The sequence below is a fragment of the Eptesicus fuscus genome, chromosome 11 (assembly GCF_027574615.1).
Source record: "Eptesicus fuscus isolate TK198812 chromosome 11, DD_ASM_mEF_20220401, whole genome shotgun sequence".
Taxonomy (NCBI): domain Eukaryota; kingdom Metazoa; phylum Chordata; class Mammalia; order Chiroptera; family Vespertilionidae; genus Eptesicus; species Eptesicus fuscus.
In genome coordinates, this window is record NC_072483.1 from 84,584,981 (window position 1) to 84,609,705 (window position 24,725).

General features: G+C 37.7%; 1 protein-coding gene, 1 long non-coding RNA gene and 1 pseudogene across 4 annotated transcripts in view; 2 read left to right on the top strand and 1 right to left on the bottom strand.

Moving 5' to 3' along the window:
- Window positions 1–24,725, top strand: part of C2CD6 (C2 calcium dependent domain containing 6) — a 66,831-nt gene that overhangs the window by 9,846 nt on the left and 32,260 nt on the right. For all 3 annotated transcript variants that reach the window (XM_054723420.1, XM_054723421.1, XM_054723422.1), the window contains exons 5-13: window positions 1,150–1,269; window positions 3,720–3,764; window positions 5,024–5,092; window positions 5,277–5,356; window positions 8,126–8,272; window positions 15,022–15,127; window positions 17,833–17,899; window positions 19,982–20,025; window positions 21,045–21,338. In XM_054723420.1, coding sequence (XP_054579395.1) covers window positions 1,150–1,269; window positions 3,720–3,764; window positions 5,024–5,092; window positions 5,277–5,356; window positions 8,126–8,272; window positions 15,022–15,127; window positions 17,833–17,899; window positions 19,982–20,025; window positions 21,045–21,338 — 972 coding nt within the window. The remainder of the gene's footprint in view (window positions 1–1,149; window positions 1,270–3,719; window positions 3,765–5,023; window positions 5,093–5,276; window positions 5,357–8,125; window positions 8,273–15,021; window positions 15,128–17,832; window positions 17,900–19,981; window positions 20,026–21,044; window positions 21,339–24,725) is intronic.
- LOC129150758 (uncharacterized) overlaps window positions 1,324–24,725 on the bottom strand; it is a 41,828-nt gene continuing 18,426 nt past the window's right edge. The window contains exons 2-3 of the long non-coding RNA XR_008557502.1: window positions 22,532–22,686; window positions 1,324–1,410 (exon numbers count right to left, since the gene is read on the bottom strand). This is a non-coding gene — a long non-coding RNA (uncharacterized LOC129150758). The remainder of the gene's footprint in view (window positions 1,411–22,531; window positions 22,687–24,725) is intronic.
- LOC129150757 (protein ECT2-like) lies at window positions 10,157–13,225 on the top strand (annotated as a pseudogene).

Here is a 24,725-nt window from a genome sequence, read left to right on the forward strand (position 1 = left end):
CATATGATCCAGTAATTCTACTTGTGGTTATTTATTCAGAGAAAACAAAATCACTGTCTCAGAAAGGTATCTTCACCCCCGTGTTCATTGCAGCATTATTTACAATAGCCAATATGTGTGTGTGTGTGTGGGGGGGGGGGGGGACTAAGAACCCATTAAGGGTGAATAGATTTAAAATATTTTTAATAAAATATTATTTAGTCATAAAAAAGAAAGAAATCCTACCATTTGCAACAAAATGGATGGACCTTGAGGGCATTATGCTAAGAGAAATAAGTCAGACAGAGAAAGGCAAATACTGCATGATCTCATATAACTCTGAAAAAAGAAAAAGAAAAAACACTACCACCAAAAAAACCCAAACCTAACTCATGTATACAGAGAACAGATTGGTGGTTACCACAGGTGGAGTTTTGGGGGTGGGTGAAATGGGTAAGGTGGTCAAAAGGTACAAACTTCAGTTATAAGATAAATATGTTCCGGGTATCTAATGTATGGCATGGTGACAATAGTTATAATACTGTATTGTATATTTGAAAATTGCTAAGAGACTGGATCTTAAAAGTTCTCATCACAAGACAAAGATTCTAACTGTATGGTGATGGATGTTAACTTATTGTGATAATCATTTTGCTATATATACAAATATCAAATCATTATTTTGCATACCTACAAGTAATACAATGATGTCAATTATATATAACTTAAATTTTTTTTTAAGCACTTAGAATCTTGGGGTAGGGAGGCATGAGATATTTTTCTAATTAGCAAGAGGGTATGGATTTTAAAGGTGACATAGTAATGGTATTGTATTACAGGTTTCAAAGTTCCAAGTTGAGACAACTGTGTCCATTTTATCAAAAAGTTAAAAAAAAAAAAGACAGAAAGGGATTAAAAAGAGAGAGAGAATGTAGGCATGGGTGTTTCAAAAAGACTGTAATTGACAGTAGACATAAAGAAGATCCTGATTTTTGTGAGATTAGGGTATAAGTGACTCTGAGTTTGAAAAGTTATGACTAATAACATGAAAACTAATTGTTAGACTATGCACATAATATAATATAGTTTATGGATGTATTTATTCAGAAGTTATATCTGAAATTCAGACTGACAATTTAAGCCTTCTTTTTATATGTATTTTCTATCAAGGTTCCCAGACGTCAAAATGATGCCCGGAATAAAATTTACTTGGATCTAGTGCTATATGATAATAAAGAAAAACATATTTTGTTAGGGCGTGTTCAGGTACACCTTTATGAAGTAATTCAGGTATGTATCAGAGTATTTTTGACTTTAGTATCACATTGTCCAGTTGGTGTTTATTGTTAAGATTTACCTATACCTGATGGATTCCTTTTGTTTATTATCTGCCTTCAAACTCATGGGCTCAGGAAACAATATCTCATCTGCCTGTTAAAAAAAAGAGAGAGAGAGATTTGGTTTATAACAGCGTAATGTTTTTGAAATTTTATTTTCTGGAAGGGCAGTGATACAATCTGAAAAATTAAGCTTGTTTTATTATGCTTTCTGAAATGTTTTAAAATAAGACTCAAACCACAAACTCTGTCTCTTAGTTGGCAGCATAAATGTCAGTTCTTTTATCCTTAGCTGGGCTGCTTGCTGTCTGCCCTGTGCGTGTGTCATTTAGGGGTCAGCCAAAGTTTTGGACAGAGTTTATATACAGATTTTGTGAGTCCTTCTCTCTTGCTTCATCCTTCCTAGGAGTGTTCCCTCCCACATTACAAATTTTGAAAAAGGAAAAATCAATGAATCCTTGGTGATGACAGAGAGGAGAGAGAGAGATTGGGAAGAAAAAAAGAAGCTTTTTATTTTTAAACAGAAGAATGCCAGTTATAAATGTAGAAGGAGTAATAGAATTACAAACTCACCATTTTTACAACTTTTTATAGTAAATTCAGTCAAGAGTTAGCAATGGTACTAGAAACATTAGGTAAAAGGTGCTTGGGGAATAAGATATTCGCATGGTGCCATAGTAAGAGCCCACAGATTAATTATTACAAAGGGGAAAGTGCCTGTACAGTAGAGAGATGTGGTGGCTACCACTTTAACCAAGAGCTTGAACTTGGCATGAGAGATTGTGGACAATTTAACACCTAACGTGATACAATATGACGTACACAACCTAGGAATTATTCTCATCAAAAACGTTGAGCCCAAGCCTAACTAACCTGAGTCTAGACCTAACTGACCTAACGTTTAGGGAATAGGGAAAAAGTTAAATGACGTGGTCAGGTAAATGCATAATGTGAGACATACCAGCTTTGCTTCTTTAAAAAGTTAAGTCATTAAAAAAAAATGGAGCAACTGTTCGAGATTTTTAGATACAACTTTGAATACAAATTTGAAAAAGTTACAAAAGACATTCTTGTGAAATTTAGGCAATTTTGAATATATATTGCATATTAGATAAATTCTAAAATTATTAATGCTCTAAAGTCTGATACTAATATTGTGGTTATGTGGAAGGCCATCCTTATCTTTACAGTACTCAGGGGGCAGTCTGACATTTAGGAGTCAAGTGAGATGACGGCTGCAACTTGTAAATTGTGCAGTAAACGTGTATGTGGACACACAGACAACGCAAACGTGGCCAGATGTTAAAACACTTGTTAAATTAGACAGGTGTTTAATCCAGGGGGAGTGTAGATCAGTACTTATTATTTTGACTGATCTATGTTTCGCTAAGTGAGAATTAGTGATTAGTGACTGGAATGTCTGCAAGAGATGCCAGATAGCATGGGGCTTAAAAGAGGAAACTGTTCATATCTACCTGGAAGCAGTAGAAGGGAGTGTGGACGATGTTACCCCACCTCCTGACCTTGAGGTACGTGGGCCTTCACTTGAGTTTAGTGGTGAACCGGGTTTCAGGTAAAGTAAAGGGAGATGGATAGTGGATCAGTTAAAGGTGTAAGGTTGCTGCATGGCTCAGTGGTTGAGCGTCAACCTATGAACCAGGAGGTCACCTTTCAATTCCCAGTCAGGGCACATGCGCAGGTTGTGGGCTCGATCCCCCGGTAGGGAGCATGCAGGAGGCAGCCTATCAGTGATTCTCATCATTGATGTTTCACTCTCTCTCTCCCTTTCTCTCTGATATTAATAAAAATATATTTTTAAAAAGATGTAAAGCTGTTAATCATGGAATGGGAATTTCCGAGTCGAGGTGGGAAATGCTGGTAAGGAAGGGAACCGTGGGGTGTTGCGTTAGTGGGAGAACTGATAGCACAGCAGAGATGACCAGAGATGGTGACCAAGGACACCAAGGTTGACCTGGTTTAAAAGATCCCAACAGTCCCTGAAAGATGAGAGAAGCCCCCAGTCCTGTCAGCAGTCAGCTTAGCATTAGGGTTATGGTTTTTGGCTTTTTGTGTGTGTGTGTTTTTAAATTTATGTTTAAGTAACCCTTTAATCACAAACTACACAAATGATTCCTGAAAGTACTGTAGGCAGGTCCTTTAAGACTTCCAAAAGGAGGAACTATAACTAGCAGGAAGACATTTTTCTAAAACAAATATTAATATTTATTTTTGGTTCAACCTAGAATTTTTATTTTCTTCCAAATATTCATTTTGTTTGTAATTAGCTATTAAATTAGTATGTGCATTAAAATCATTATCTGATTTTTTAAAATTATGAAATGGTTTAAATTATATACATGAGTGAGTCAATATTTAAGAATTTTATTTATTACTTTTTTCTAGAAAGGGTGCTTTACTGAAGAATTTCAAATGATGAATGAAAACACAGTAAGAGCTTTACTGAAACTTTCAAGGTTTTTTGCCCAAACTTAACATTTCATGTAACTTTACTCTGATATTGTTTGTAGCCTCTATTGTTTTTATTCTTTTGGTATCCTGCTAGACACAATTTGAATTAATGGAAATATATTAAATAGAAAGTACAATATTTATTCATAAAATCTTTATCTCCGCCTTTTTTAAAAAACTCTATCTGACTGCTAAATGGTGAACGAGAAAAAGAGAATCATTGTGGAAGAGAGCAAGATGCCTCCACTGCTCCTTTGACTGCACAGCCTCAGGATCCTCCCTTGCAAAGGAAACTGTACTTTTCTTCTTGGGGAGTTTCTGAAGAGATGTTTACAGTTCTTACTTGAGTTTCTTTCTAAGTATTTAAAATTACTATCTTGATTAATTGCACTTCTATTCAGAGAGGCTTCCGCTGCCAATAGCCAAAATAGGGACAGGGACATAAAAAATAGAATGATGGCTGGTTTGGCTCAGTGGATAGGGTGTCTGCCTGTAGACTGAAGGGTCCTGGGTTCAATTCTGGTCAGGGGCATGTATCTTGGTTGCAGGCTTGATCCCCAGCTCTGGTTGGGGCGTATGTGGGAGGCAACCAATCAATGTGTCTTTCTCACATTGATGTTTCTCTCTCTCTCACTCCCCCTCCCTTCCACTTCTCTAAAAAAAACAACAACAACAATGGAAAAATATCATGGGGTGAAGATTAACCAAAAAACAAACAAACAAAAAACCCCCAGAATGATGGACATTTGAGGTCATAACCTCTGATACCCTCCTTTATTTCACATATTAGTGAGCTGAGTTCAGTGTCTGAATCAAAATATTATCTGAAAATGGAAGTGGAGGTGAGAGAAGTGTGAGTAAATACTTTAAAATATATATATGTATATGAATATACATATATATATTTTATATGTATACATATATATGTATCTCAGCATAATCCTGCTAGCAATTATAAATTGATATTCTCCATATTCTAGTCATATAACATTCCTTAACTTTAACACAAAAGTTTTTAAAATTTCAGTAACTTCATAGATTTTTTAATAAGATTTCCTTGTGTAAATGTGGGGTTTTTTAATTAGCTTGTTTTTGTTTTGTTTTGTTTGTAAATCAGGAGATTTCATGCTTTGGTTTTCTAACTTATAAATTTGTGAAGTAAAAACATAACTTGTTATCACTTCTTTATTAAAATATCTTTCTGATCAAACAATAAAGTAAGTTTTCCACATGTTTAGTTTGTCTGCAGGATGGAGGTGGACTTTATGTTCTCCTATGGAAACTTTGGTTATGGATTTTCACATCAGGTTAGTTCCCCTTTTGGCAGATATTTAGTGCTCAATAGATATTAGTTCTTTTTTCCTCTTTTAATTTCTTTTCTCGTTATATGTGTTGTTTAAGGCCTATTTTATAGTCCTGAAGAATAGTAGAATTAGGGTGAACTGTAACTGTCATTAAACAGTGTTAAAGTATACTTACCATTTTCTTCAGTTAAAACCTCTTCAGAAAATTGTTGAGCCACCTATGTTTATGAATATTGCACCGCCTCCGGAAAGAACAGACCCTGTGACGTAAGTGTTTAAGTCTTACTAACACTGTCAGATCATGTGGCTTTTCAAACATTGAATCCGATCGATGAGCATCTTGGTTTTGTTAGAAAATGGCCAGAATGGGTTAGTCTCCAAGGTAAAGAGATCAGTGAATTGTTTTGCTTAAAAAGGAGGAAGAAAATTTGAGTTTCTGGTTACAGTCCTGAAGAGAGCTGGTGAGGAGGTCTGGAGATAAGAAAAATAAAGGAGGTGGGTGACAGCTTCATGGCTGAAGGAGGGAAGGAGGTGGGTGGCCTGATGAGGGGTGGCCAGTGGAATATTCCTTTTGGAGAAAGAAGTGGGGGACTTTTAAGATCAAGATGTCTCATAGTTTTTAGTTTTCTGCTCTGCAGTATAGTAATGTTTACCTGACTTCTAGTGTTACTTCCAAATCTAGCCAAAAGTTTGTCTATAGTCAGAAAATGTCATTAGCATTTTACCAGGATAACTGTGCATTAGGGAAAGGAAATAATCCAAGTTTTCAGAGTTACTGGACATTAGCTTTGAGCTGACACTAATTTCAGAAGGTGCAACACATCACTATTGTTGACCAGAGCAGGGGTTTATGAAGGTCAGGTGATCAATGGAGTTTTAACTCCGATCCATCCCACAGCGGGCCTAGTGGGTCCCCAAACCCATTCACGAATTATTTCCCTAATTCCAGAATACGTAGTTGGAAGAAATATACTCAGCAGTTGATGAATTCATACATTGGTTCCCTGACTTGTGGAATGAGGGATATTATGGTAGGAAGAGTCAAATAGAAACCACTAGAGCCACCTCTACCCAGGAAAATAGTAAACCAAAAGCAATACCACGTTCCTCAAGGAATTACAGAGATTAGTGCCATCATCAAGGACTTGAAAGATCTAGGAGAAAGATTCCCATCACATTCAACTCGCTTATTTACCTGTGTAGAAAGCAGATGGATCTTGGAGACTGACAGTACAGGCAGTCCTCGGGTTACATCAGACTCGATGTATGTAGTTTCGTGGTTACGTTGCCATCTCCCATTTATTTATTTTTTTTAAAAAGTTGTCATTTCGACATCTGTACATTGTGCTTTATGTTTTTTATTATTTATTTACCACAAGTAAAGATCAGGAATTGTTATCTTTCTTTTATTTTTTTACTGTTTCACTTCATTACTGCTGTGTATGTGCTCCATGTGAGTGATGTAGGTGGGTTCCGACTTATGGCGAAAATCGTGTTACATCGCTGTAGGAACGGATCTCCAATGTAATACGAGGACCTGCTGTAGATTGCTGTAAGCTTAACCAGGCAGTGACTCTGATTACAGCTGCTGTGCCAGATGTGGTTTCTTTGCTTGAGCAAATTAACATATTCCCTGGTACCTGGTATGCAACTATTGACTTGGTAAATGCTTTTTTCTCCATGCTTGTTAATAAAGACCATCAAGCAGTTTGCTATCAGCTGGCAAGGCCAGCATCACACCTTCACTGTTCTATCTGAGGGGTGTGTCAATCCTTCAGGCCTATATGTCACAATTTATTTCACAGGACTCGTCACCTTTCCCTTACACACTGATCACCCTGGTCCAGCATAGTGATGACATTGTGCTGATTAGATCAAGTGAGCAAGAACTATATTTTTTAAAAATTTTTTGGTTCCAGGTGTACAGAACAGTGGCTAGACAATTATATTATTAACCAAGTGATCCCCCTGATAATTCTAGTACCTTCCTGGCACCATACGTAGCTCTAGACTTATTGGTAATACATTTGCATGTCAGGGTGGGAAATAAATCTGACAAAATTCAGGTGCCTTCTACCATAGTGAAATTTTAGGAGTCAGTGATATGGGGCTTGTCAAAATTTTTCTAAGGTGAAAGGTAAGTTGTGTCTGGCCCCTCCTAAACAAAGAGGCACAACATCGAATGAGCCTCTGGATTTTGGAGGCAACACATTTCTCATTTGGGTGTGCTACTCTGGCCCATTTACCAAGTGATCTGAAAATACAGTGTGACCCCCCCAAAATGTATACATACTTAACAGCTAATAGCCCTCTTGATGTTTCTTTCTTTTCAGATTTAACCCATTGGAATTAATAATTACTCAAAATGTGTGTATATTTTTTGAGGGGATACCCTGTATATATCACAAATACCTTTTTTTTCTTCCCTCTCTTATCTTCTATCATTTAACATAAGATATATTGACTTTACATGATAATATTTAAATATTGTTAACCTTGCATTATAGAATTTAAGTTTCAGGATAGCGAGGAGAAGGGTAAATGACTTTGCACCTCCTCTTCTGGGGAAGAGACTAGTGACTCTTTGGTTGTGTGTAGGATAGTAGTAGCAGATTAGGAGGAGTTATGACTTGTTATTGTTTTCAGTTGGTGACTAAATATGTTTTAAGGAAATGTTTATGAGTGCCAAGATGACAAAAGGTGGATGTGATAGTATATTTTATGTATCAACTTGTCTAGGCCATGATAGAGATTGGGAGAGAGGTGTGGGCTCAAACACTTTCTCTTTCTCTTTAGAACTTTAAGTCCTTCCTTCCCACTTCTGCTGCCCATGATCTTAGTAGTAAGAGTACTCAGAGAGCACTTCTCTCAGGATTTCTGACTTTGTCTTCTTTCCTAGCTTGTCCTCTGATGGCTCAAGGTAGATAGGGTGAGCTTACAGGGTAAAAAAGAGAGATTCTAAAGTGATAGCTACCAGCGGTTTTAGAAGTGTACTTTTGTATAATTTCAATATTTAACTTTATTACCATTTTGCAGAAATGTTATTATACCACAGTCAATAGAATATCCAGCATTCTTATCCCCAGACCTCAAAGTTACTGTTGGGATGCCACCTCCCGTAGCCCAACCCAACCAGCCCACTGCAGTGCGACTTGAAAAACTTCAGCAACAACCTCGGGAAAGGTAAAAAACAAAAGCAAAATAAAAATATTTAAAATATTATTTATGTGTTATTTGTATATTAGAGGGCCAGTGCATGAATTCATGCATGGGGGGCGGGGAAGGGGGACTGGCTGGCCTGGCCCCAATCGGCAGATCAGGGCCAGGCCAGCTGTGGGGAGGGGCCATGGACAATTGGCCAATGGGTCCTGCCCCCAATTGGGGTGGGAGGCTGATTGGGGGTGGAGCTGGCCAGGGGGAGGGGCTATGGGCCAATTGGGATGGGGTGGGCCAATCAGGGGTGAGGCCCACTGGGGAGAAGGGCCTTGGAGGGTTGGCCGGCCGCCCCACCCTCGATTGGGGTGGAAGAGGCTGATCAGGGGCGGGGAGGCTGGGGGAAGGGGCCGTGGGAGGTTGGCTGGCCAGCCCCACCCCCTGATCGAGCCGGTTCGCTGGCCACAGCGACTGGTTGTTACAGTCATTACAGGGTTGCGGTTGCTGGTTTTATACACACACACACACACACACACACACACACACACACACACACCGTATTTTCCAGTGCATAAGACGACTTTTTAACCCAGGAAAATCTTCTCAAAAGTCAGGGGTCGTCTTATATGCCAGGTGTCATTTTATAGGGCGGGTATATCCCAAACTCTATATTTTAACTGGAAAAGTTGGGGGTCATCTTATACGCCGGAAAATACGGTACACACACACACACACACACACACACACACACACACTAGAGGCCCGATGCACGAAGATTCATGCAAGAATGGGCCTTCCTTCCCCTGGCTGCTGACACTGCCTTCCCTCCGGCCAGGAGCTGCCTTTCTGCCTTTGCTCTGGCCTGGAGCTGCCTTTCCGTCTTCCCATGCTGCCCAGAGGCCTGGAGCTGCTGGGGCGGTGCGGAAAGCCTGCATCGTCGCCATGGCGATGATACAAGCATCCCGCCCTGCCCTTGGCCTCTCGGCGCCTGCATATGCAAATTAACCCACCATCTTTGTTGGGTTAATTTGCATACTCACTCCTGATTGGATGGTAGGCATCACAAAGGTATGGTCAGTTTCCATCTTTCTCTTTTATTAGTGCAGATAGATTAAAATTTTCTTTTGAAGCATGGGCTTGCTATTAGTCTGAACCTTCATCATTGGTATATTTCATGGGTTCAGAGGTTATACCTGAGTTTTGCTTATCATATTTAGGTGTTTGTTTTAAAAAGTCAGTGTTATGGCAAGAAAAGAAATGAGAACTCATAAGGTAGTGTCAAGAAAATAAAGAGGTAAACTGAGGCAAGGTCAAAATTGTCAACTAATTGAAAAGATTAGTTTATTCAGGAATAACAGAGAACATGCAAATTGTAGCAAGCTATAAGTAAGTCACTTGAGTGTTTGGGGTAGACTGTATGGACAGGGAATGTAGAATTTGGTAAAATAAAAAACAAATAGAGCCCTAGCCAGTTTGGCTCAGTGGATAGAGCATCTGCCTGTGGACTGAAAGGTCCCAGGTTCAGTTCTAGTCGGGGGCGCATGCCCAGGTTGCAGGCTCGATCCCTAGTGGTGGACATGCAGGAGGCAGCCAAGCAGTGATTCTCTCATCATTGATGTTTCTATTTCTTCCTCTCCCTCTCTGAAATCAATAAAAATATATATTTTTAAAAAATAGAGACCAGCTTTGAAAATTCCCTGAGCTGAGAAAACCAGTCAGCCAGTCATACAAACAGCTCAATTTAACTATTTTGCAAGACCAACTTGACTTGGGTCATTTCTTGTTTATGATCAGGGAACCATAAAACTTCCCAGGTTGAGGAGGAATGGCGGTAACGTTGAAAGGAACCGGAGTTTGAAGAAGTGGCACTTCCAGGGCGCTTTGTGAGAGTGTGAACTTAGAAGAGTACAAACAATGGCTGACAATAATGTACTAACGTGTACTGGGAGGACAAGCTTGGCAGACTCTTCCATTTTTGATTCTAAAGTTACTGAAACTTATAAGGAAAACTTACTTAATGGACCTACTTTGTGTGTTGAAGAAATGCCTCAGGTTGAAACAAGAGTGGTATTGGTTCAAGAAGCTGGAAAACAAGAAGAATTTATAAAAGCCTTAAAGACTATTAAAATAATGGATGTACCAGTTATAAAGATAAAAGAAAGTTGCCCTGGAAAATTGGATGAAAAATTAATAAAAAGTGTTGTTAATATGGAAATTAAAGTGCCCTTTGTAAAGATGGAATCAGTAGAAGAATATGAACGTTTGGATTCTCCAGAATTTGAAAATGTATTTATAGTCATGGACTTCCAGGATCCTATCTTTACTGAGTTATACAAGACTGATTATAGAGTTATTGGACCACCAGTAGTATTAAACTGTGCACAAAAAGGAGAGCTTTTGCCATTTTCATGTCGTCCACTTTATTGTACAAGCATGATGAATCTAGTACTATGCTTTACTGGATTCAGGAAGAAAGAAGAGCTAGTCAGATTGGTGACATTGGTCCATCACATGGGTGGAGTTACTCGAAAAGACTTTAATTCCAAAGTAACACATTTGGTGGCAAATTGTACACAAGGAGAAAAATCCAGGATTGCTGTGAGCCTGGGTACTCCAATTATGAAGCCAGAATGGATTTATAAAGCTTGGGAAAGGCGGAATGAACAGGATTTCTGTGCATCAGCTGATGACTTTAGAAATTAATTTAAAGTTCCTCCATTTCAAGATTGCATTTTAAGTTTCCTGGGATTTTCAGATGAAGAGAAAACCAATATGGAAGAAATGACTGAAATGCAAGGAGGTAGCTATTTACAGGTTGGAGATGAAAGGTGCACTCACCTTATAGTTGAAGAGAATACAGTAAAAGAACTTCCATTTGAACCTTCAAAGAAACTATGCTGTCAAGTAAGAGTGGTTCTGGGGAAGCATTCAAATGGATGCCAGAGCTGGAGAAACTATGTATTTATATGAAAAGGCTAATACACCAGAGCTCAAGAAATTGGTGTCTCTGCTTTCTCTGAGTACTCCAAACAGCAATCGCAAAAGACGTCGTTTAAAAGAGACACTTGCTCAGCTTTCAAGAGAGACAGACCTGTCACCTTTCCCTCCCCGTAAGTGCCCATCAGCTGAACATTCCCTTTCTATAGGGTCACTTCTAGATATCTCCAACACACCAGAGTCTAGCATTAACTATGGAGAAACACCAAAGTCTTGTACTAAGTCTTCTAAAAATTCCACTCTGGTTCCTTCAAAGCAGTCAGCCAGGTGGCAAGTTGCAAAAGAACTCTATCAGACTGGAAGTAATTATGTAAATATATTGGCCACAATTATTCAGTTATTTCAGGTACCTTTGGAAGAAGAAGGACAACATGGTGGGCCTATCCTTGCACCAGAAGAGATTAAGACTATTTTTGGTAGTATCCCAGATATTTTTGATGTGCACACTAAGATAAAGGATGATCTTGAAGACCTTATTGTTAATTGGGATGAAAGCAAAAGCATTGGTGACATCTTTCTTAAATGTTCAAAAGATTTGGTAAAAACCTACCCTCCCTTTGTTAACTTCTTTGAAATGAGCAAGGAAACAATTATTAAATGTGAAAAACAGAAACCAAGGTTTCATGCTTTTCTGAAGATCAACCAAGCTAAACCAGAATGTGACGGCAAAGCCTTGTTGAACTTCTCATCCAACCAGTACAGAGGTTACCTAGTGTTGTGTTACTTTTAAATGATCTTAAGAAACATACAGCTGAAGAAAATCCTGACAAAGGCACTCTAGAAAAAGCTATTGAATCACTAAAGGAAGTAATGATGCATATTAATGAGGATAAGAGAAAAACCAAAGTGCAAAAGCAAATTTTTGATGTTGTTTATGAAGTAAATGGATGCCCAGCTAATCTTTTATCTTCTCACTGAAGCTTAATCCAATGAGTTGAAACAATTTCTCTAGGCAAGCACCCCTGTGATAGAGGAGAGCAAGTAACCCTCTTTCTCTTCAATGACTGCCTGGAGATAGCAAGGAAATGCCACAAAGTTATTGGTACTTTTAGGAGTCCTCATGGCCAGACCTGACCCCCAGCTTCTCTTAAGCATATTCATCTAATGCCTCTCTCAAATTAAGAAAGTGCTGGACATAAGAGAGACAGAAGAGCCCTAACCGGTTTGGCTCAATGGATAGAGCGTCGGCCTGCGGACTGAAAGGTCCCAGGTTCGATTCCGGTCAAGGGCATGTACCTTGGTTGCGGGCACATCCCCAGTAGGGGGTGTGCAGGAGGCAGCTGATCAATGTTTCTCTCTCATCAATGTTTCTAGCTCTCTATCCCTCTCCCTTCCTCTCTGTAAAACATCAATAAAATATATATTTAAAAGAGAGAGAGAGAGAGAGACAGAAGATTGCCATAATGCTTTTGCCTTGCTCGTGGGGCCACCAACAGAGCAGGCAAATGTGCTGCTCAGTTTCCAGATGACATCAGAGGAACTTCCAAAAGAAAATGCTCAAGATGCTATGTCGACATGTAGCCAACACCATTTGTAAAGCGGATGCTGAAAATCTTATTTACACTGCTGATCAAGAAACCTTTGAAGTAAATACAAAAGATATGGACAGTACATTGAGTAGAGCATCTAGAGCAATAAAAAAGACTTCAAAAAGGGTTACAAGAGCATTCTCTTTCTCCAAAACTCCAAGAAGAGTTCTACGAAGGGCTCTTATGACATCCCAAAGTTCAGTGGAGGGAAGAAGTCCTCTCAGCAATGACAAGCACGTAATGAGTCGTATGTCTAGCACATCATCATTAGCAGGTATCCCATCGCCTTCCCTTGTCACCCTTCCTTCCTTCTTTGAAAGGAGAAGTCATACTTTAAGTAGATCTACAACTCATTTGATATGAAGCTTAAAAAAAATCTTAATTTATAGAAACTTAACACCTCATACGCAAATAAGGAACTGACTTATATGGTACTTGTCATTAGCACTTGGTGAAATCTGGAAAGAAGATAGATAACACTAAACTATGCCAGTTGATTTTCTTCTTGAAAGAGTAAGATTAACCTCTTACATTTTCCAAGTTAATTTATTAAAATATTATATTGAAAAAAAAAACCCACAAACTTCCCAGGTTGATATGAGTGAGGCAAACCTCGGGTTAATTTCCTATCATTTAAGAAAATTTCAATATTATCAGTTTTCTGTAAACTAGGGATTTATAGGAAGTCAGTTTTTCAGTCCTAAGGTTTGCTTTCTGAGGTCACATGGGTAAGATTTTCCATTTTGTATCCTTTGGTTCCATTTAGATTGAAATTCTTTCACAGGAGGAAATACAATATTTGCTTTGCCTTTGACGTTGAGTGGAATCTATAGGCCTCTCATTCTCTGCTCTATAGTTCAGTCTAGATATTTTCTTCTGACCTATTTACAGTTCACTGGTTCATTCTTCTTTGTATCTAAACAGCTGTTAAACCAATTGAATTCTTAATTTCAGTTTTCTTGTTGTTGTGGAATTTTCCTTTATTATGTAGTTTCCACTTCTCTACCAAAGTTCTCAGTTGTAGCTCTTAATTTTTTTGAACATATTAATCATTTCTCCATTATCTGGGTCTCCTCCTGTAAGTTTGTTTCTATTGATGACTTTTTTCTTATAGTTTTTTGTCAAATCTTATAATATTCCTACTTGTCTTTATCGAGTGCCAAACATTGTACTTGAAAATTTATAGAACTAATTTGAGACTCTTGGGTGTATATATTTTCAAAGAAATATGCATTTGCATCTGGCAGCCAGCCAGACCTGACAGGTGTCAGCCAGCTGATAGGCATTAGGTTGTTTCCACTTTGTAGCTATTATGAATAATGCTGCTATGAGTATTCATGTGCAGGTTTTTATGTGAGCACTTAGAGGCCTGTTGCATGAAGAGATTCATGCAATAGGCCTTCCTTCCCTTGGCTTCCAGCACCGGTTTTCCTCCGGCACGTGGGACCCAGGCCTTCGCTCAGGCCAGAGTCTGCCTTCTTTGTCTTTGCTGCAGACTCCAACCAGAGTCTGCCATCTTCACTGCAGATTCAGGTCAGAGTCTGCAGTCTTCGTCTTTGCTGTGGCCAGAGTGCCGCTCCTATAGATCCCTTCACCCCCCGCCCTCCCTCTCATAGCAGGCATCCTCACCCGCCCAGCCACTCCGCGCCTGGAGCAGCTGGGCGGCCATCATCTTTCTCCTTCTATTTTGCATATTCCCTCCTGATTGGCTGGTGGGTGTAGCAGAGTGATGGTTAATTTGCATGTTTCTCTTTTATTAGTGTAGATATGCTTTTTAAAAATATATATTTTATTGATTTTTTACAGAGAGGAAGGGAGAAGGATAGTTAGAAACATCAATGAGAGAGAAACATCTATCAGCTGCCTCCTGCACACCCCCTACTGGGGATGTGCCCACAACCAAGGTACATGCCCTTGACTGGAATCGAACCTGGGACCATTCAGTCCACAGGCTGACTCTCTATCCACTGAGCCAAACCGGTTAGGGCAAGCATATGCTTTTAATTTGGTGAATGCTCCATATGTGCTTGAGAAGAATGTATATCCTACTGCTGTTGGATGGAATGTTTTGTAAATATTAAGCCAATCTGATATAATGTATAGTTTAAGTCCAATGTTTCCTTAAACTATATTATTGGTTTGCCTCTTTTAGAACTTTTAAAAATGGATTATACTAGATGTATTCTTTTGTGAATCTACCATATATATTTTTCTTGCTTTTTAAATCTATAACTCTGTCTTTTCTTTTTTTAGGCTGGAAAAAATGAAAAAAGAATATAGAGATCTGCCTACATGGAAAGAAAAAGCTACATATTTAGAAGGAATTCTTAACCCTAAATTGGAACCTAATAAACTTAAGGTAATTAACACATGTTCTCCCATATAGAGCTTTTAATAATTTTTATTTTAAAAGATTATGATATTTAAATATTAGGAGGCTTTTGGAAATTTTATAATGTAGTCTTGATAGCTTTTAAATTTTAATTTTTTTGCACTAAAATATGACTGTTATAGGTTCATTACATGTTATGTAATTTTACCATAAGATGAACTACCAATAAAAATTTTAGTTAACACTTTAGGAACAGCTTTTTTGTCCAGTACAATTAATTTTTCTAGAATATTCGCTTATTTCAATTAGCCAATTTAAATTAGTCTGAAAACTTGACTACTATTTTACTGTCAAATTTAATACTCTAACAACAATCTTATTTTACCCTGTGGGGAGGGGTTTGGGATGGGAATGGGGGGATGAGGACAAATATGTGATACCTTAATCAATAAAGAAATTTAAAAAAAAAAGAAAAAAAAGATTATGATAATTGAAAGTGATGATCAGGTATTATTTATGTTCTTGATATAAAATGTTATTTATGATTCATGCACTCTACTACTTTTATAATGTGACATTCAATAAATATTTATTAATAATTTATAAGGTTTAGTATTTTAACAGCTTGTTTTTTTTTCCTTTTATTTTTTCTTTATTGATTAAGGTATTACATATGTGTCCTTTCACCCCATTACCTCCCCCCCAATTCATGCCCTCACCCCCCTGGTGTCTGTGTCCATTGGTTAGGCTTATATACATGCATATAAGTCCTTTGGTTGATCTCTTCCCCTTACCCCCACCCTCTCCTACCTTCCCTCTGAGGTTTGATGGTCTGATCAATGCTTCTCTGTCTCTAGATCTGTTTTAACAGCTTGTTGAGATATAATTTGTATAGTATATAATTCACCCATTTAAAGTGTACAATTTGCCCTAGCCAGTTTGGCTCAGTGGATAGAGTGTTGACCTGTGGACCAAAGGGTCCCGGGTTCTTTTCTGGTCAAGGGCACATGCCTGGGTTGCAGGCTCAATCCTCAGTAGGGGGCATACAGAAGGCAGCCAATCAGTGATTCTCTCCCATCATTGATATTTCTATCTCTCTTTCCCTCTCCCTTCCTCTCTGAAATCAATAAAAATAAAAAACATTTTAAAACAAAAAAGAATTTATCTCAAAGCATCAATACAAAATTATTTAAAAATATAATAAAGTGTCCATTGTTACAATCAATTTTAGAACATTTTCATTATCCCCCAAAGAAACCCCACACCTCTTAGGCTGTATCCTTCAAGTTCCCATGTTCCCTAGCCTTACTTTCAGTCTCTATAGGTTTGCTTTTTTTAGACATTTCATATAAGTGAAATCATACAATATATGGTCCTTTATGACTTGCTTTTTTAACTTAGCATAGTGTTTTCAAGGTTCTTCTTTGTTGTAGCATGTATCAATACTTTATTTCTTATATTGCCAAATAATATTCCATTGTATAGATATACAACATTTTATTTATCTTTTCAGCTGATAGGCATTATTATCTATTCAGCTGATAGGTTGTTTCCACTTTGTAGCTATTATGAATAATGCTGCTTATGAACATTCATGTGCAGGTTTTTTATGTGATCATATGTTTTTAATTTGGTGGTGGTGATGGGGGATATACATGGAGTGGAATTGCTGGATCACATAGTAATTCCCTGTTTAACTTTTTCAGGAATTACCAAACTGTTTTCCACAGCAGTTGCACAATTTTACCTTCAACCAGCAGTGCATGAGGGTTCAACATCTTCTCCAACACTTATTTTCCCTTTAAAAAAAATATAGCTGTTGTAGTGATTTTGAAGTGGTATCTCATTGTGGTTTTGATTTGCATTTCTCTAATGACCAATGATGTTAGCATCTTTTCATGTGCTTACTGCTCATTTATATGTCTTCTTGGATAAATGTTTATTCAAATCCTTTGCTAATTTTAAAAACTGGGTTATTTGTATTTTTATTGATGAGTTGTAAGAGTTCTTTACAAATTTAGACACTTATCAGATATATAAGTAAGGTTTAATATTTAGAAATGCAGTCTAACCTCTATTTTTATCTGGCAATAAGGATTCACAGGGATTTCAGTAGATAGATAAACAATGAAATGAAATGGTAGTTATATTAATATATTCATGATTTTTAATATCTCTGCTATAATTGGGCTGAGTTCTGCTGCTATAGAATAAATGGATTAGCATTACCAAACTGAATGGATATTTTAGTAAAATTTTGGGGGTTCTTCATTAAAGGGACTATGGACTTTGGGTTCTTACTGAAAAATCAGTATATATAAGCATGATTACTCTACCTTATAATTCTTCTTGGAATTTTGTAAAGATCCACATCACTTATCAACTCATAGGCCATAATGTATTTTAATAAAAAAGTCATCTGTTTCCTCTCACAGTCCTCGAAGTTACATTATGTCATTTATCTTATAATCTTTTTCTCTCATACAATCATCATTAAATACCCTATCGATTCCTTGGTATCCTCTCCCTGGCACTTCAAGTCCTAGCCAGATGTATCTCTCTTTAAAATAGTGCTGTTTGGTTTGCTTTTCTCACAGACCCAGATCCTTCTTGTCTTCTGTACATTAAAAATATTAAAAGTTACAAAGGCAGAGAAAAATGTTTAGTTCTTTAAACATTTGTCTAATACATTTTTTCTCTTTCTTTCTTTCTTCATCTTTTTTTGGTTCTAGGGAAGTAATACCTATGAGGTACCTGAAAGCCAATTTGAAAAGAAGCCTGAAGATACTGTAACATCAGGTTAAGAAACTAGTTTACTTTTTGTGTTTATTATTAAGATAATTAAAAACAGGGTAGTTATATCACAAATATAAAATTAGTAATTTGCTTTGAGTGGATGTCATAGTTTAGTAAGGAATAAATATGCCTTTCATTATAGTTTAAGTACATAGTATTTCTTTTGTAACACTCCAAAGAAAAGACTTAGACTTAATCCAGTCATTTTAATTTTTTAATGGTCCTTTCCTACTTTAAGGACAAGAAAAAAGTTAAATTTTAACTATGACCTATGAAAAGGTATTTTAAACATTGTTAACTGTAGAGCTATTGGTCTCTCTTACGTATATATATAGAGAGAAAGTGTGTGTGTGTGTGTGTGTGTGTGTGTGTGTGTGTGGTGTGTGAAAGAGAAAGGGGGCAATGGGAGAGAGAGGGACAGGAAATTAAATTAGCATTAAATTTGCAAACATAACACAATTATCAATAAGATATTTAATTAATGGAAAAAACTGTTTATGCAATCTTTTTGAAAAAAATCTCTGTAAAAAGTTTCATTTAGAAAGTTAAAATGGATGCACAATACCATATCTTTAAAATCTTAAACTCTGAAGGTGTGGAATAAGTACATTGTTATAAGATTTTGGTCACAGGTGACTTTTCTACTTCTCTGCCTCTCCTTCCCTGGCTACGTCAGGCATCTATATATTCATTTCCTAACCTCTGAGGTCAACCGGCCTGGCAGAGCTGCTGCATCTTTAGCTTACTCTTCGCCTGAGACGTTCACGTTTTAGGTGTATGGAAATCACATTTCTCTCTTCAGTATCACTGTTTAAGATGGGATGTTTACCTCTTTCATTCACTGGTGGTGGCCATCTTTTTTTTTTTTTTTAATTAATTTTTTCCACTTATCCAAAGAGCTTATTTTAAGTCCCATTGGATCATCTAGTGACTTCTTTCCTTTTGGTATTCCTATGGTTTCCTATAGTTATAGCGAATATTTATTTATTTATTTCCTCACCCAAGGGTATTTTTCCATTGATTTTAGAGAGAGTGGAAGAGAGGGAAAGACAGAGAGAAATATAGATGTGAGAGAAACACATCAATTGGTTGCCTCCTGCACGAGCCCCAACCAGGGCCCAGGCCAGGGAGGAGCCTGCAACCGAGGTATGTGCCCTTGACCATAATCAAACCCATGACCCTTTGGTCCAGAGGCCGACACTCTATCCACTGAGTCAAACTGGCGAGGGCATAGCTAACATTTATTGATCACAGTGTTCTAGGAACTTTACTTGGGTTCTATAAATCAATCCTCACAACAGTCAATTAAGGACACTATTATTATTTAACCACATTTTTTTCAGATGAAAAAAAAGAGGATCAAACCAATAATGGTCACACAGCCAATAAATGGTGAGGATTGAATCTGAGCCTACTCTGTTTGACCCAAGAACTCAAGCATTTAACCATATGGCTGCTCACATCTTACATATATTTGTGTCATACCTATAAGATATCATTAACCTATTTTATATATGAGAAAAGCAAGGCTCAGAAAAATGAGCTGAGCACGATTGTGAAGCTAGTAATGATCACATAATTTTTTTTTACTAGACTTAATTCCTTTGTATCTCAATTCTTTATTCCCTCTCTCTTTCTTTTAGGTTTTCCTTTTTTCTTTACTAAAATGTATCCTTCATATTTCTAGAAAAAGTTTATAAGTGCTTTATTCAGCTTCTCTTGAATGGTCTCTTTTCACTCTTTTTTCCAATTCCAACCTTATCACTGACCATCTGGGGTTTATTTTATTTCCTTTTGACTTTTAGCAAAATACACTGAGTACTTGGTTTTTATGTCTTAATCGATGAATCTGAAATGTCATCATTTTATATGTTTTCATTTTACCTTCACACTTGTACATTTTCCCCGATCTTCCAAGAGATTCATCAGTCTGTTTTTACTAAGTAGTGTTTGTTTGAATAGCTACCTTTATTTAAATTGTTCTTTATTCTTGGTGAGAAAAACTATAATAATAATAATAATTTATTGGTGTACATATTAATATGTTTATTTTCTATATAATAAAATATTCTGTTAATTTAACAGATATCTCTTATAGAAATAAGGAAGTTGAAACTATTCCAACTGAGGTAAGGGAACTTGGAAGACAACTTCTAGTAGTCACTATTTTTTAAAGGGATGAAATATTTATAAAAGGAGAAATATTTACAAATGGAAATAAAAGCACTCGAGAAGTTATTTAGTTTATCCTGTTATTTTTGTTATGGCATTATTGTTACAGTTACATGACTTGTTTAAGTAAAATTATACTGTTAAAAGAGAAATTTTAGCATAAAATAGTAACATTTAAAAATCTCTATGAAGATAGGGGACAAAAAGAAGGGGGGCATGTAAAAGAAAAAGCATTAAGTTCTGCATAATGACCTTAGAAATGGATGCCGCAGACCGAACCACATTCTTTACTTTTTCTCTATGTAATGATAATCTATATCTTATAATAAAAATAGAGTTCACATGATATTATTTGGTTTTTATCTAATTTTATAGAAGGCACATTCCATAAAGTAGTGAATTCCTATGTAAACCAATAAAAAATAAAAGACTCTTCTATATTACTTGACAAATGGGATTTAATGATTTTCACCTTTGGGTCAAATATCAGTTGAAGAGTTAATATGTACTGTTTCCCTCAGTCCAGGGAGGGAGAGAGAGGGGAAAAAAATATACGGAACTTTTCATACAGCTCAATTTATTTAGTTTAACAGTCCTTTATTATAAGATACCATTCTTTGTACTATTTTGCTATTAAAATGTCCTTTATTTTATTATATGTTGGTAATAGTATAACAATAAAATGTTATACTATATTCTTTTTTGAGATGTTGCTGATTTATAACATCTGAATATATGAGAACCATTGATTTATAAAGTAGTATGAACATTGTTATGGAGAATAGTCCATGTTTTCAGGCAAGTAGAGAATTGCTCAATTCTTTTATAAGGACTGTAATAATTTACAAATATTGATAGTAACTTGTTATGATAAAGGATAAGGGTACAAATGATTTTAAGTCCAGTTTTGTTAGTTTTAAATATTTCTAGTCAGTAATGACTAATTGGTAGCTTGTTTTATTGATATATTTTCTAGTTACTGGGTAATGATGATAAGAAAGGCCAGACTCTACCAACTTTGAACCGGCAGGATAGAGATCATCCAAAGGAGTCTGCTCCTAAAAGGGATGAACCAGCAAAACAAAGAGCTGCTCCAGAGTTCACTATTCCTAACCTGACAATAACCGAAGGGAACAAAATGGTACCTTTAGAGGAATACCAATATGAAGCTCCAACAGACAGAAAACTGCATAATAAATCCTCTCAACCGGAAGAAAAAGTATTAGCTAAACATCCAAGCATTTTAAAACCAGAGACATCTGCATCAGAGGTAATGTTGAAAAATATTGCTAATAGTAAATCCCAGTAGAATAAAGAGGATTATTCCCAACAGAAATTAGGTGGGAAAGTAGAAGTCTAAGCTTAGCTAGAAGGAAGAACACAAGCTCAGTTTCTCCAAATTCAAAAATCAAAAGGTAGCTTTCAAAGCCAAAATCCAAAGGAAGACCTTGAACTAAAGGTATTTGCCCTTGCCCTGACTGGTTTGGCTCAGTGGATGGAGCATCGGCCTGTGGACTGAGGGGTCCCAGGTTCGATTCCGGTCAAGGGCATGTGCCTTGGTTGCAGGCACATACCCAATAGGGGCTGTGTAGGAGGCAGCTAATTGATGTTTCTAACTCTCTATCCCTCTCCCTTCTTCTCTATAGAGAGTCAATAAAATATATTTTTTAAAAAATAATAAAGGTATTTGCCCTCATGTTAGTATAAGACTAGGAAAAAACAAAATCAATTCATTTAAAACAACAAATTAAATACAAATAAATTGAAAATGCTTTCAAATGTCTCCAAGCAGAAGTGTGTCTAAGTATAGTAAACACTAGAGGCCCGGTGCACGAAAATTCGTGCATGGGGGAGGGGATCCCTCAGCCCGGCCCTTCCCCCACTTGCCCCCCAGTCTGGGAGCCTTCATGTGATGTCCTACAGATGGCTTAGGCCGCAGTCTGGCCTCCCTCTACGGGAGGCGACCGGCCAATCAGGTATATAGATACTTTCTGGAGGAAGCATGGACTCCTTATTTCTTTCCTCTGTGGTTGGAGAACAGGGGACTAAAACATGGAGACAGAACTGTGGCTGGGCCTGGGGCTTTTGTAGGCAGCGGAAAGAGGGAGAGGGCTGGGGAAAATCTAGTAGACACATTTCCTTTGATTGTACCTGAGCCCAGCGACGGTGATGTTCAGCCCCCTCACTTCTCAGCTGAATGTACAACCACCTCGAATTCCAAGCGGGGCTGTTTTCAAATGGCTAAAGCGCTGGGAACCCATAGCCCCTGGCCTCTCCCCTCTCGGTTTCCTCCTTGGGTCAGTTACAAAGTTCACTGAGACACTGAAGCAGATCTGTGCTGGGTGAGGGGGGCAGGGGCTAGAGGGGGGGACACACACATGCAAGCACCACATTTCAGGTCAGGGACACAGGCAGGCAGGGTCACGTCCCAGGTCAGGGACACAGGCAGGCAGCATCACATACCTGGCCAGGAATGCAGGCAGGCAGCTTGACCTCAGCGCTGGGCGGGATGTTAGCGCTGGGCAGGCCTGGGTGTGCCTCCGCTGGGGGCAGAAGTCCCAGTCCCCGTCCCCACTCCTGTGCATGCACAACCCGTTGACTGGTCGTGACTCGGACACCTTAATGGACAAATTAGCATATTACCTCTTTATTATATAGGTTTCCTATCCTATTTATACTCATCATGTAAAGAGGAAAAAAACGTATTAACAATTTTATTAAAAATTTCCACTGAAATAACTTTCCAGGCTTTTAAATTTCCTTTGAATTTACATTTTGTTACACTTTTAGCTAAATTTTACACCAATCAATGAGACTGACCTTATATTACTGGTATCTCTGATCACTTTGCTTTTCCAAGATCCTTAGGCTCATATTCTACTGCACCAGGTTTAGGCTTGAGATACAGAATTTCAACATCTAAATCAGCCTCAAGAAAGAGGCTTCCTGAGTATGGCTTCTCTGTGAACTGAAGATACCAGTTAGCTATCCGCTGCATATATGAAGGAGTCAGGATCAGAAAAACTGCCATTTTCTGAAGGTGGAGGAAGAGGAAAGGGAGGGCAGTGAGTGGGCTATACCAACTCGGAAGCTCCTGGCCCTGCTCTTGGGACTTGGCTTTACCTTCTGAATGATCCTTTTTTCCCTCTAAAAATGAGCTTATATGTGTAACTGGGTTGTTTTGCAGCTCATGTCTTGTCTGTAGAAAGTTGAAACCCTCTTTTCATTTTAAATTGTCTCTATTCCTTTCAGTCCAAGATGCTATGGTTATCTTAAAGGTCTTGTGAGCTTCCTATGTGTCAAATTATGACCCCAGCCAAATGTTACATCTCTAAATATCTTCAAGACAGGCTATTTGCCTTTGGCTCATAGTCAAGGTTCTATAGCACCATATCCTTAAAAACCTTAGAAGCTCTCCTGTCTACGCACCCTAAGTTACTTAGAATATTTTTTGTCTAGCTGAGATGGTCTGTGATACCACCTTAAATCTTTTTTTGAGGTCTTAACAATTCTTACAGCCACATCCTGTGATCTAGACCTTGAAACCACATTTTACTCAAAATGCCATTGGGCCCTGAGTAATGAAGTCATGAGGTGAGGATTTTTGGGCATTGACTCAGTGGCTTAACTGGGTCATAAAAAAAACAGGAACCTCTTTAGTTTTCTACCTCTTCTTCCTCCTCCTCCTCCTCCTCCTCCTCCTCCTCCTCCTCCTCCTCCTCCTCCTCCTTTTTATGCTCATGCTTGACATTTCATGATCATAAAGTGTTGCTTCAGTCCTAGGCATCATATATGGATCAAGGCAGGTGAAAGAATGTGGGGTAGAACAATCAAGTACTTTTGCAACTGCTCCCTTTTATTTTTGCAAAGAAACAGAAGTGTGGTGTATTGGGATGATGCTCTAACCAACTGAGCTACCTAGCCAGGGTTGGGGACTAGATGAAAGAAGATAAAGGGATTGAACAAAAAACAAATTATGTATATGTATAAAACATATACACAGACAACAGTTGGTGATAGAAAGGAGGGTGGGAGTAGGTGGGCAAAGGGGGGATAAATGGGGACAGAAAGAGACTTTGCTTGAGGTGATGTGTGCATGATACAGTGTGTAGATTATGTTTATCAAGCTGTACATTTGAAACCTGTATCTCAATAAATTAAATAAATGAGAAACAGAAGTTTAACCAGTAATCTCAGTAGATGTTGTGTCTCCTTGAGTAGAATTTGATCACATGTCTATCTGTAGCTTCAAAGAAGAATTTTGTACGATAAACATGGCTGTTACAAGCAAAATTCAGGTTCTGTCAGAAACAAGATAGTATGGGAAGTGGTTATCGTGTAATCAGTTAGCAGTAGTGCCACAATTATTCTCCTCTCAAATGGGATGCTTTCCCCCTAGATCTTCTCAGGGTTCATTTATTCACATCATTCAGGTCCCTATTCAGCTGTTCCCGCCTTAGAGGGGGCTTCTCTGACCACTCCATGTAAAATAATCACCCAATCCCCCACCCCTATTACTTTTTCTTCAAGTCTCATTACCTGGTATCATATTACATATTTGCTTACTTGTTTATTATCTGTCATTTCCACTCCATTTTAGTTCTAGATGGTAGTGATATACTAGTATTCTTACCACAGTGTCTTACCATTTAGAATA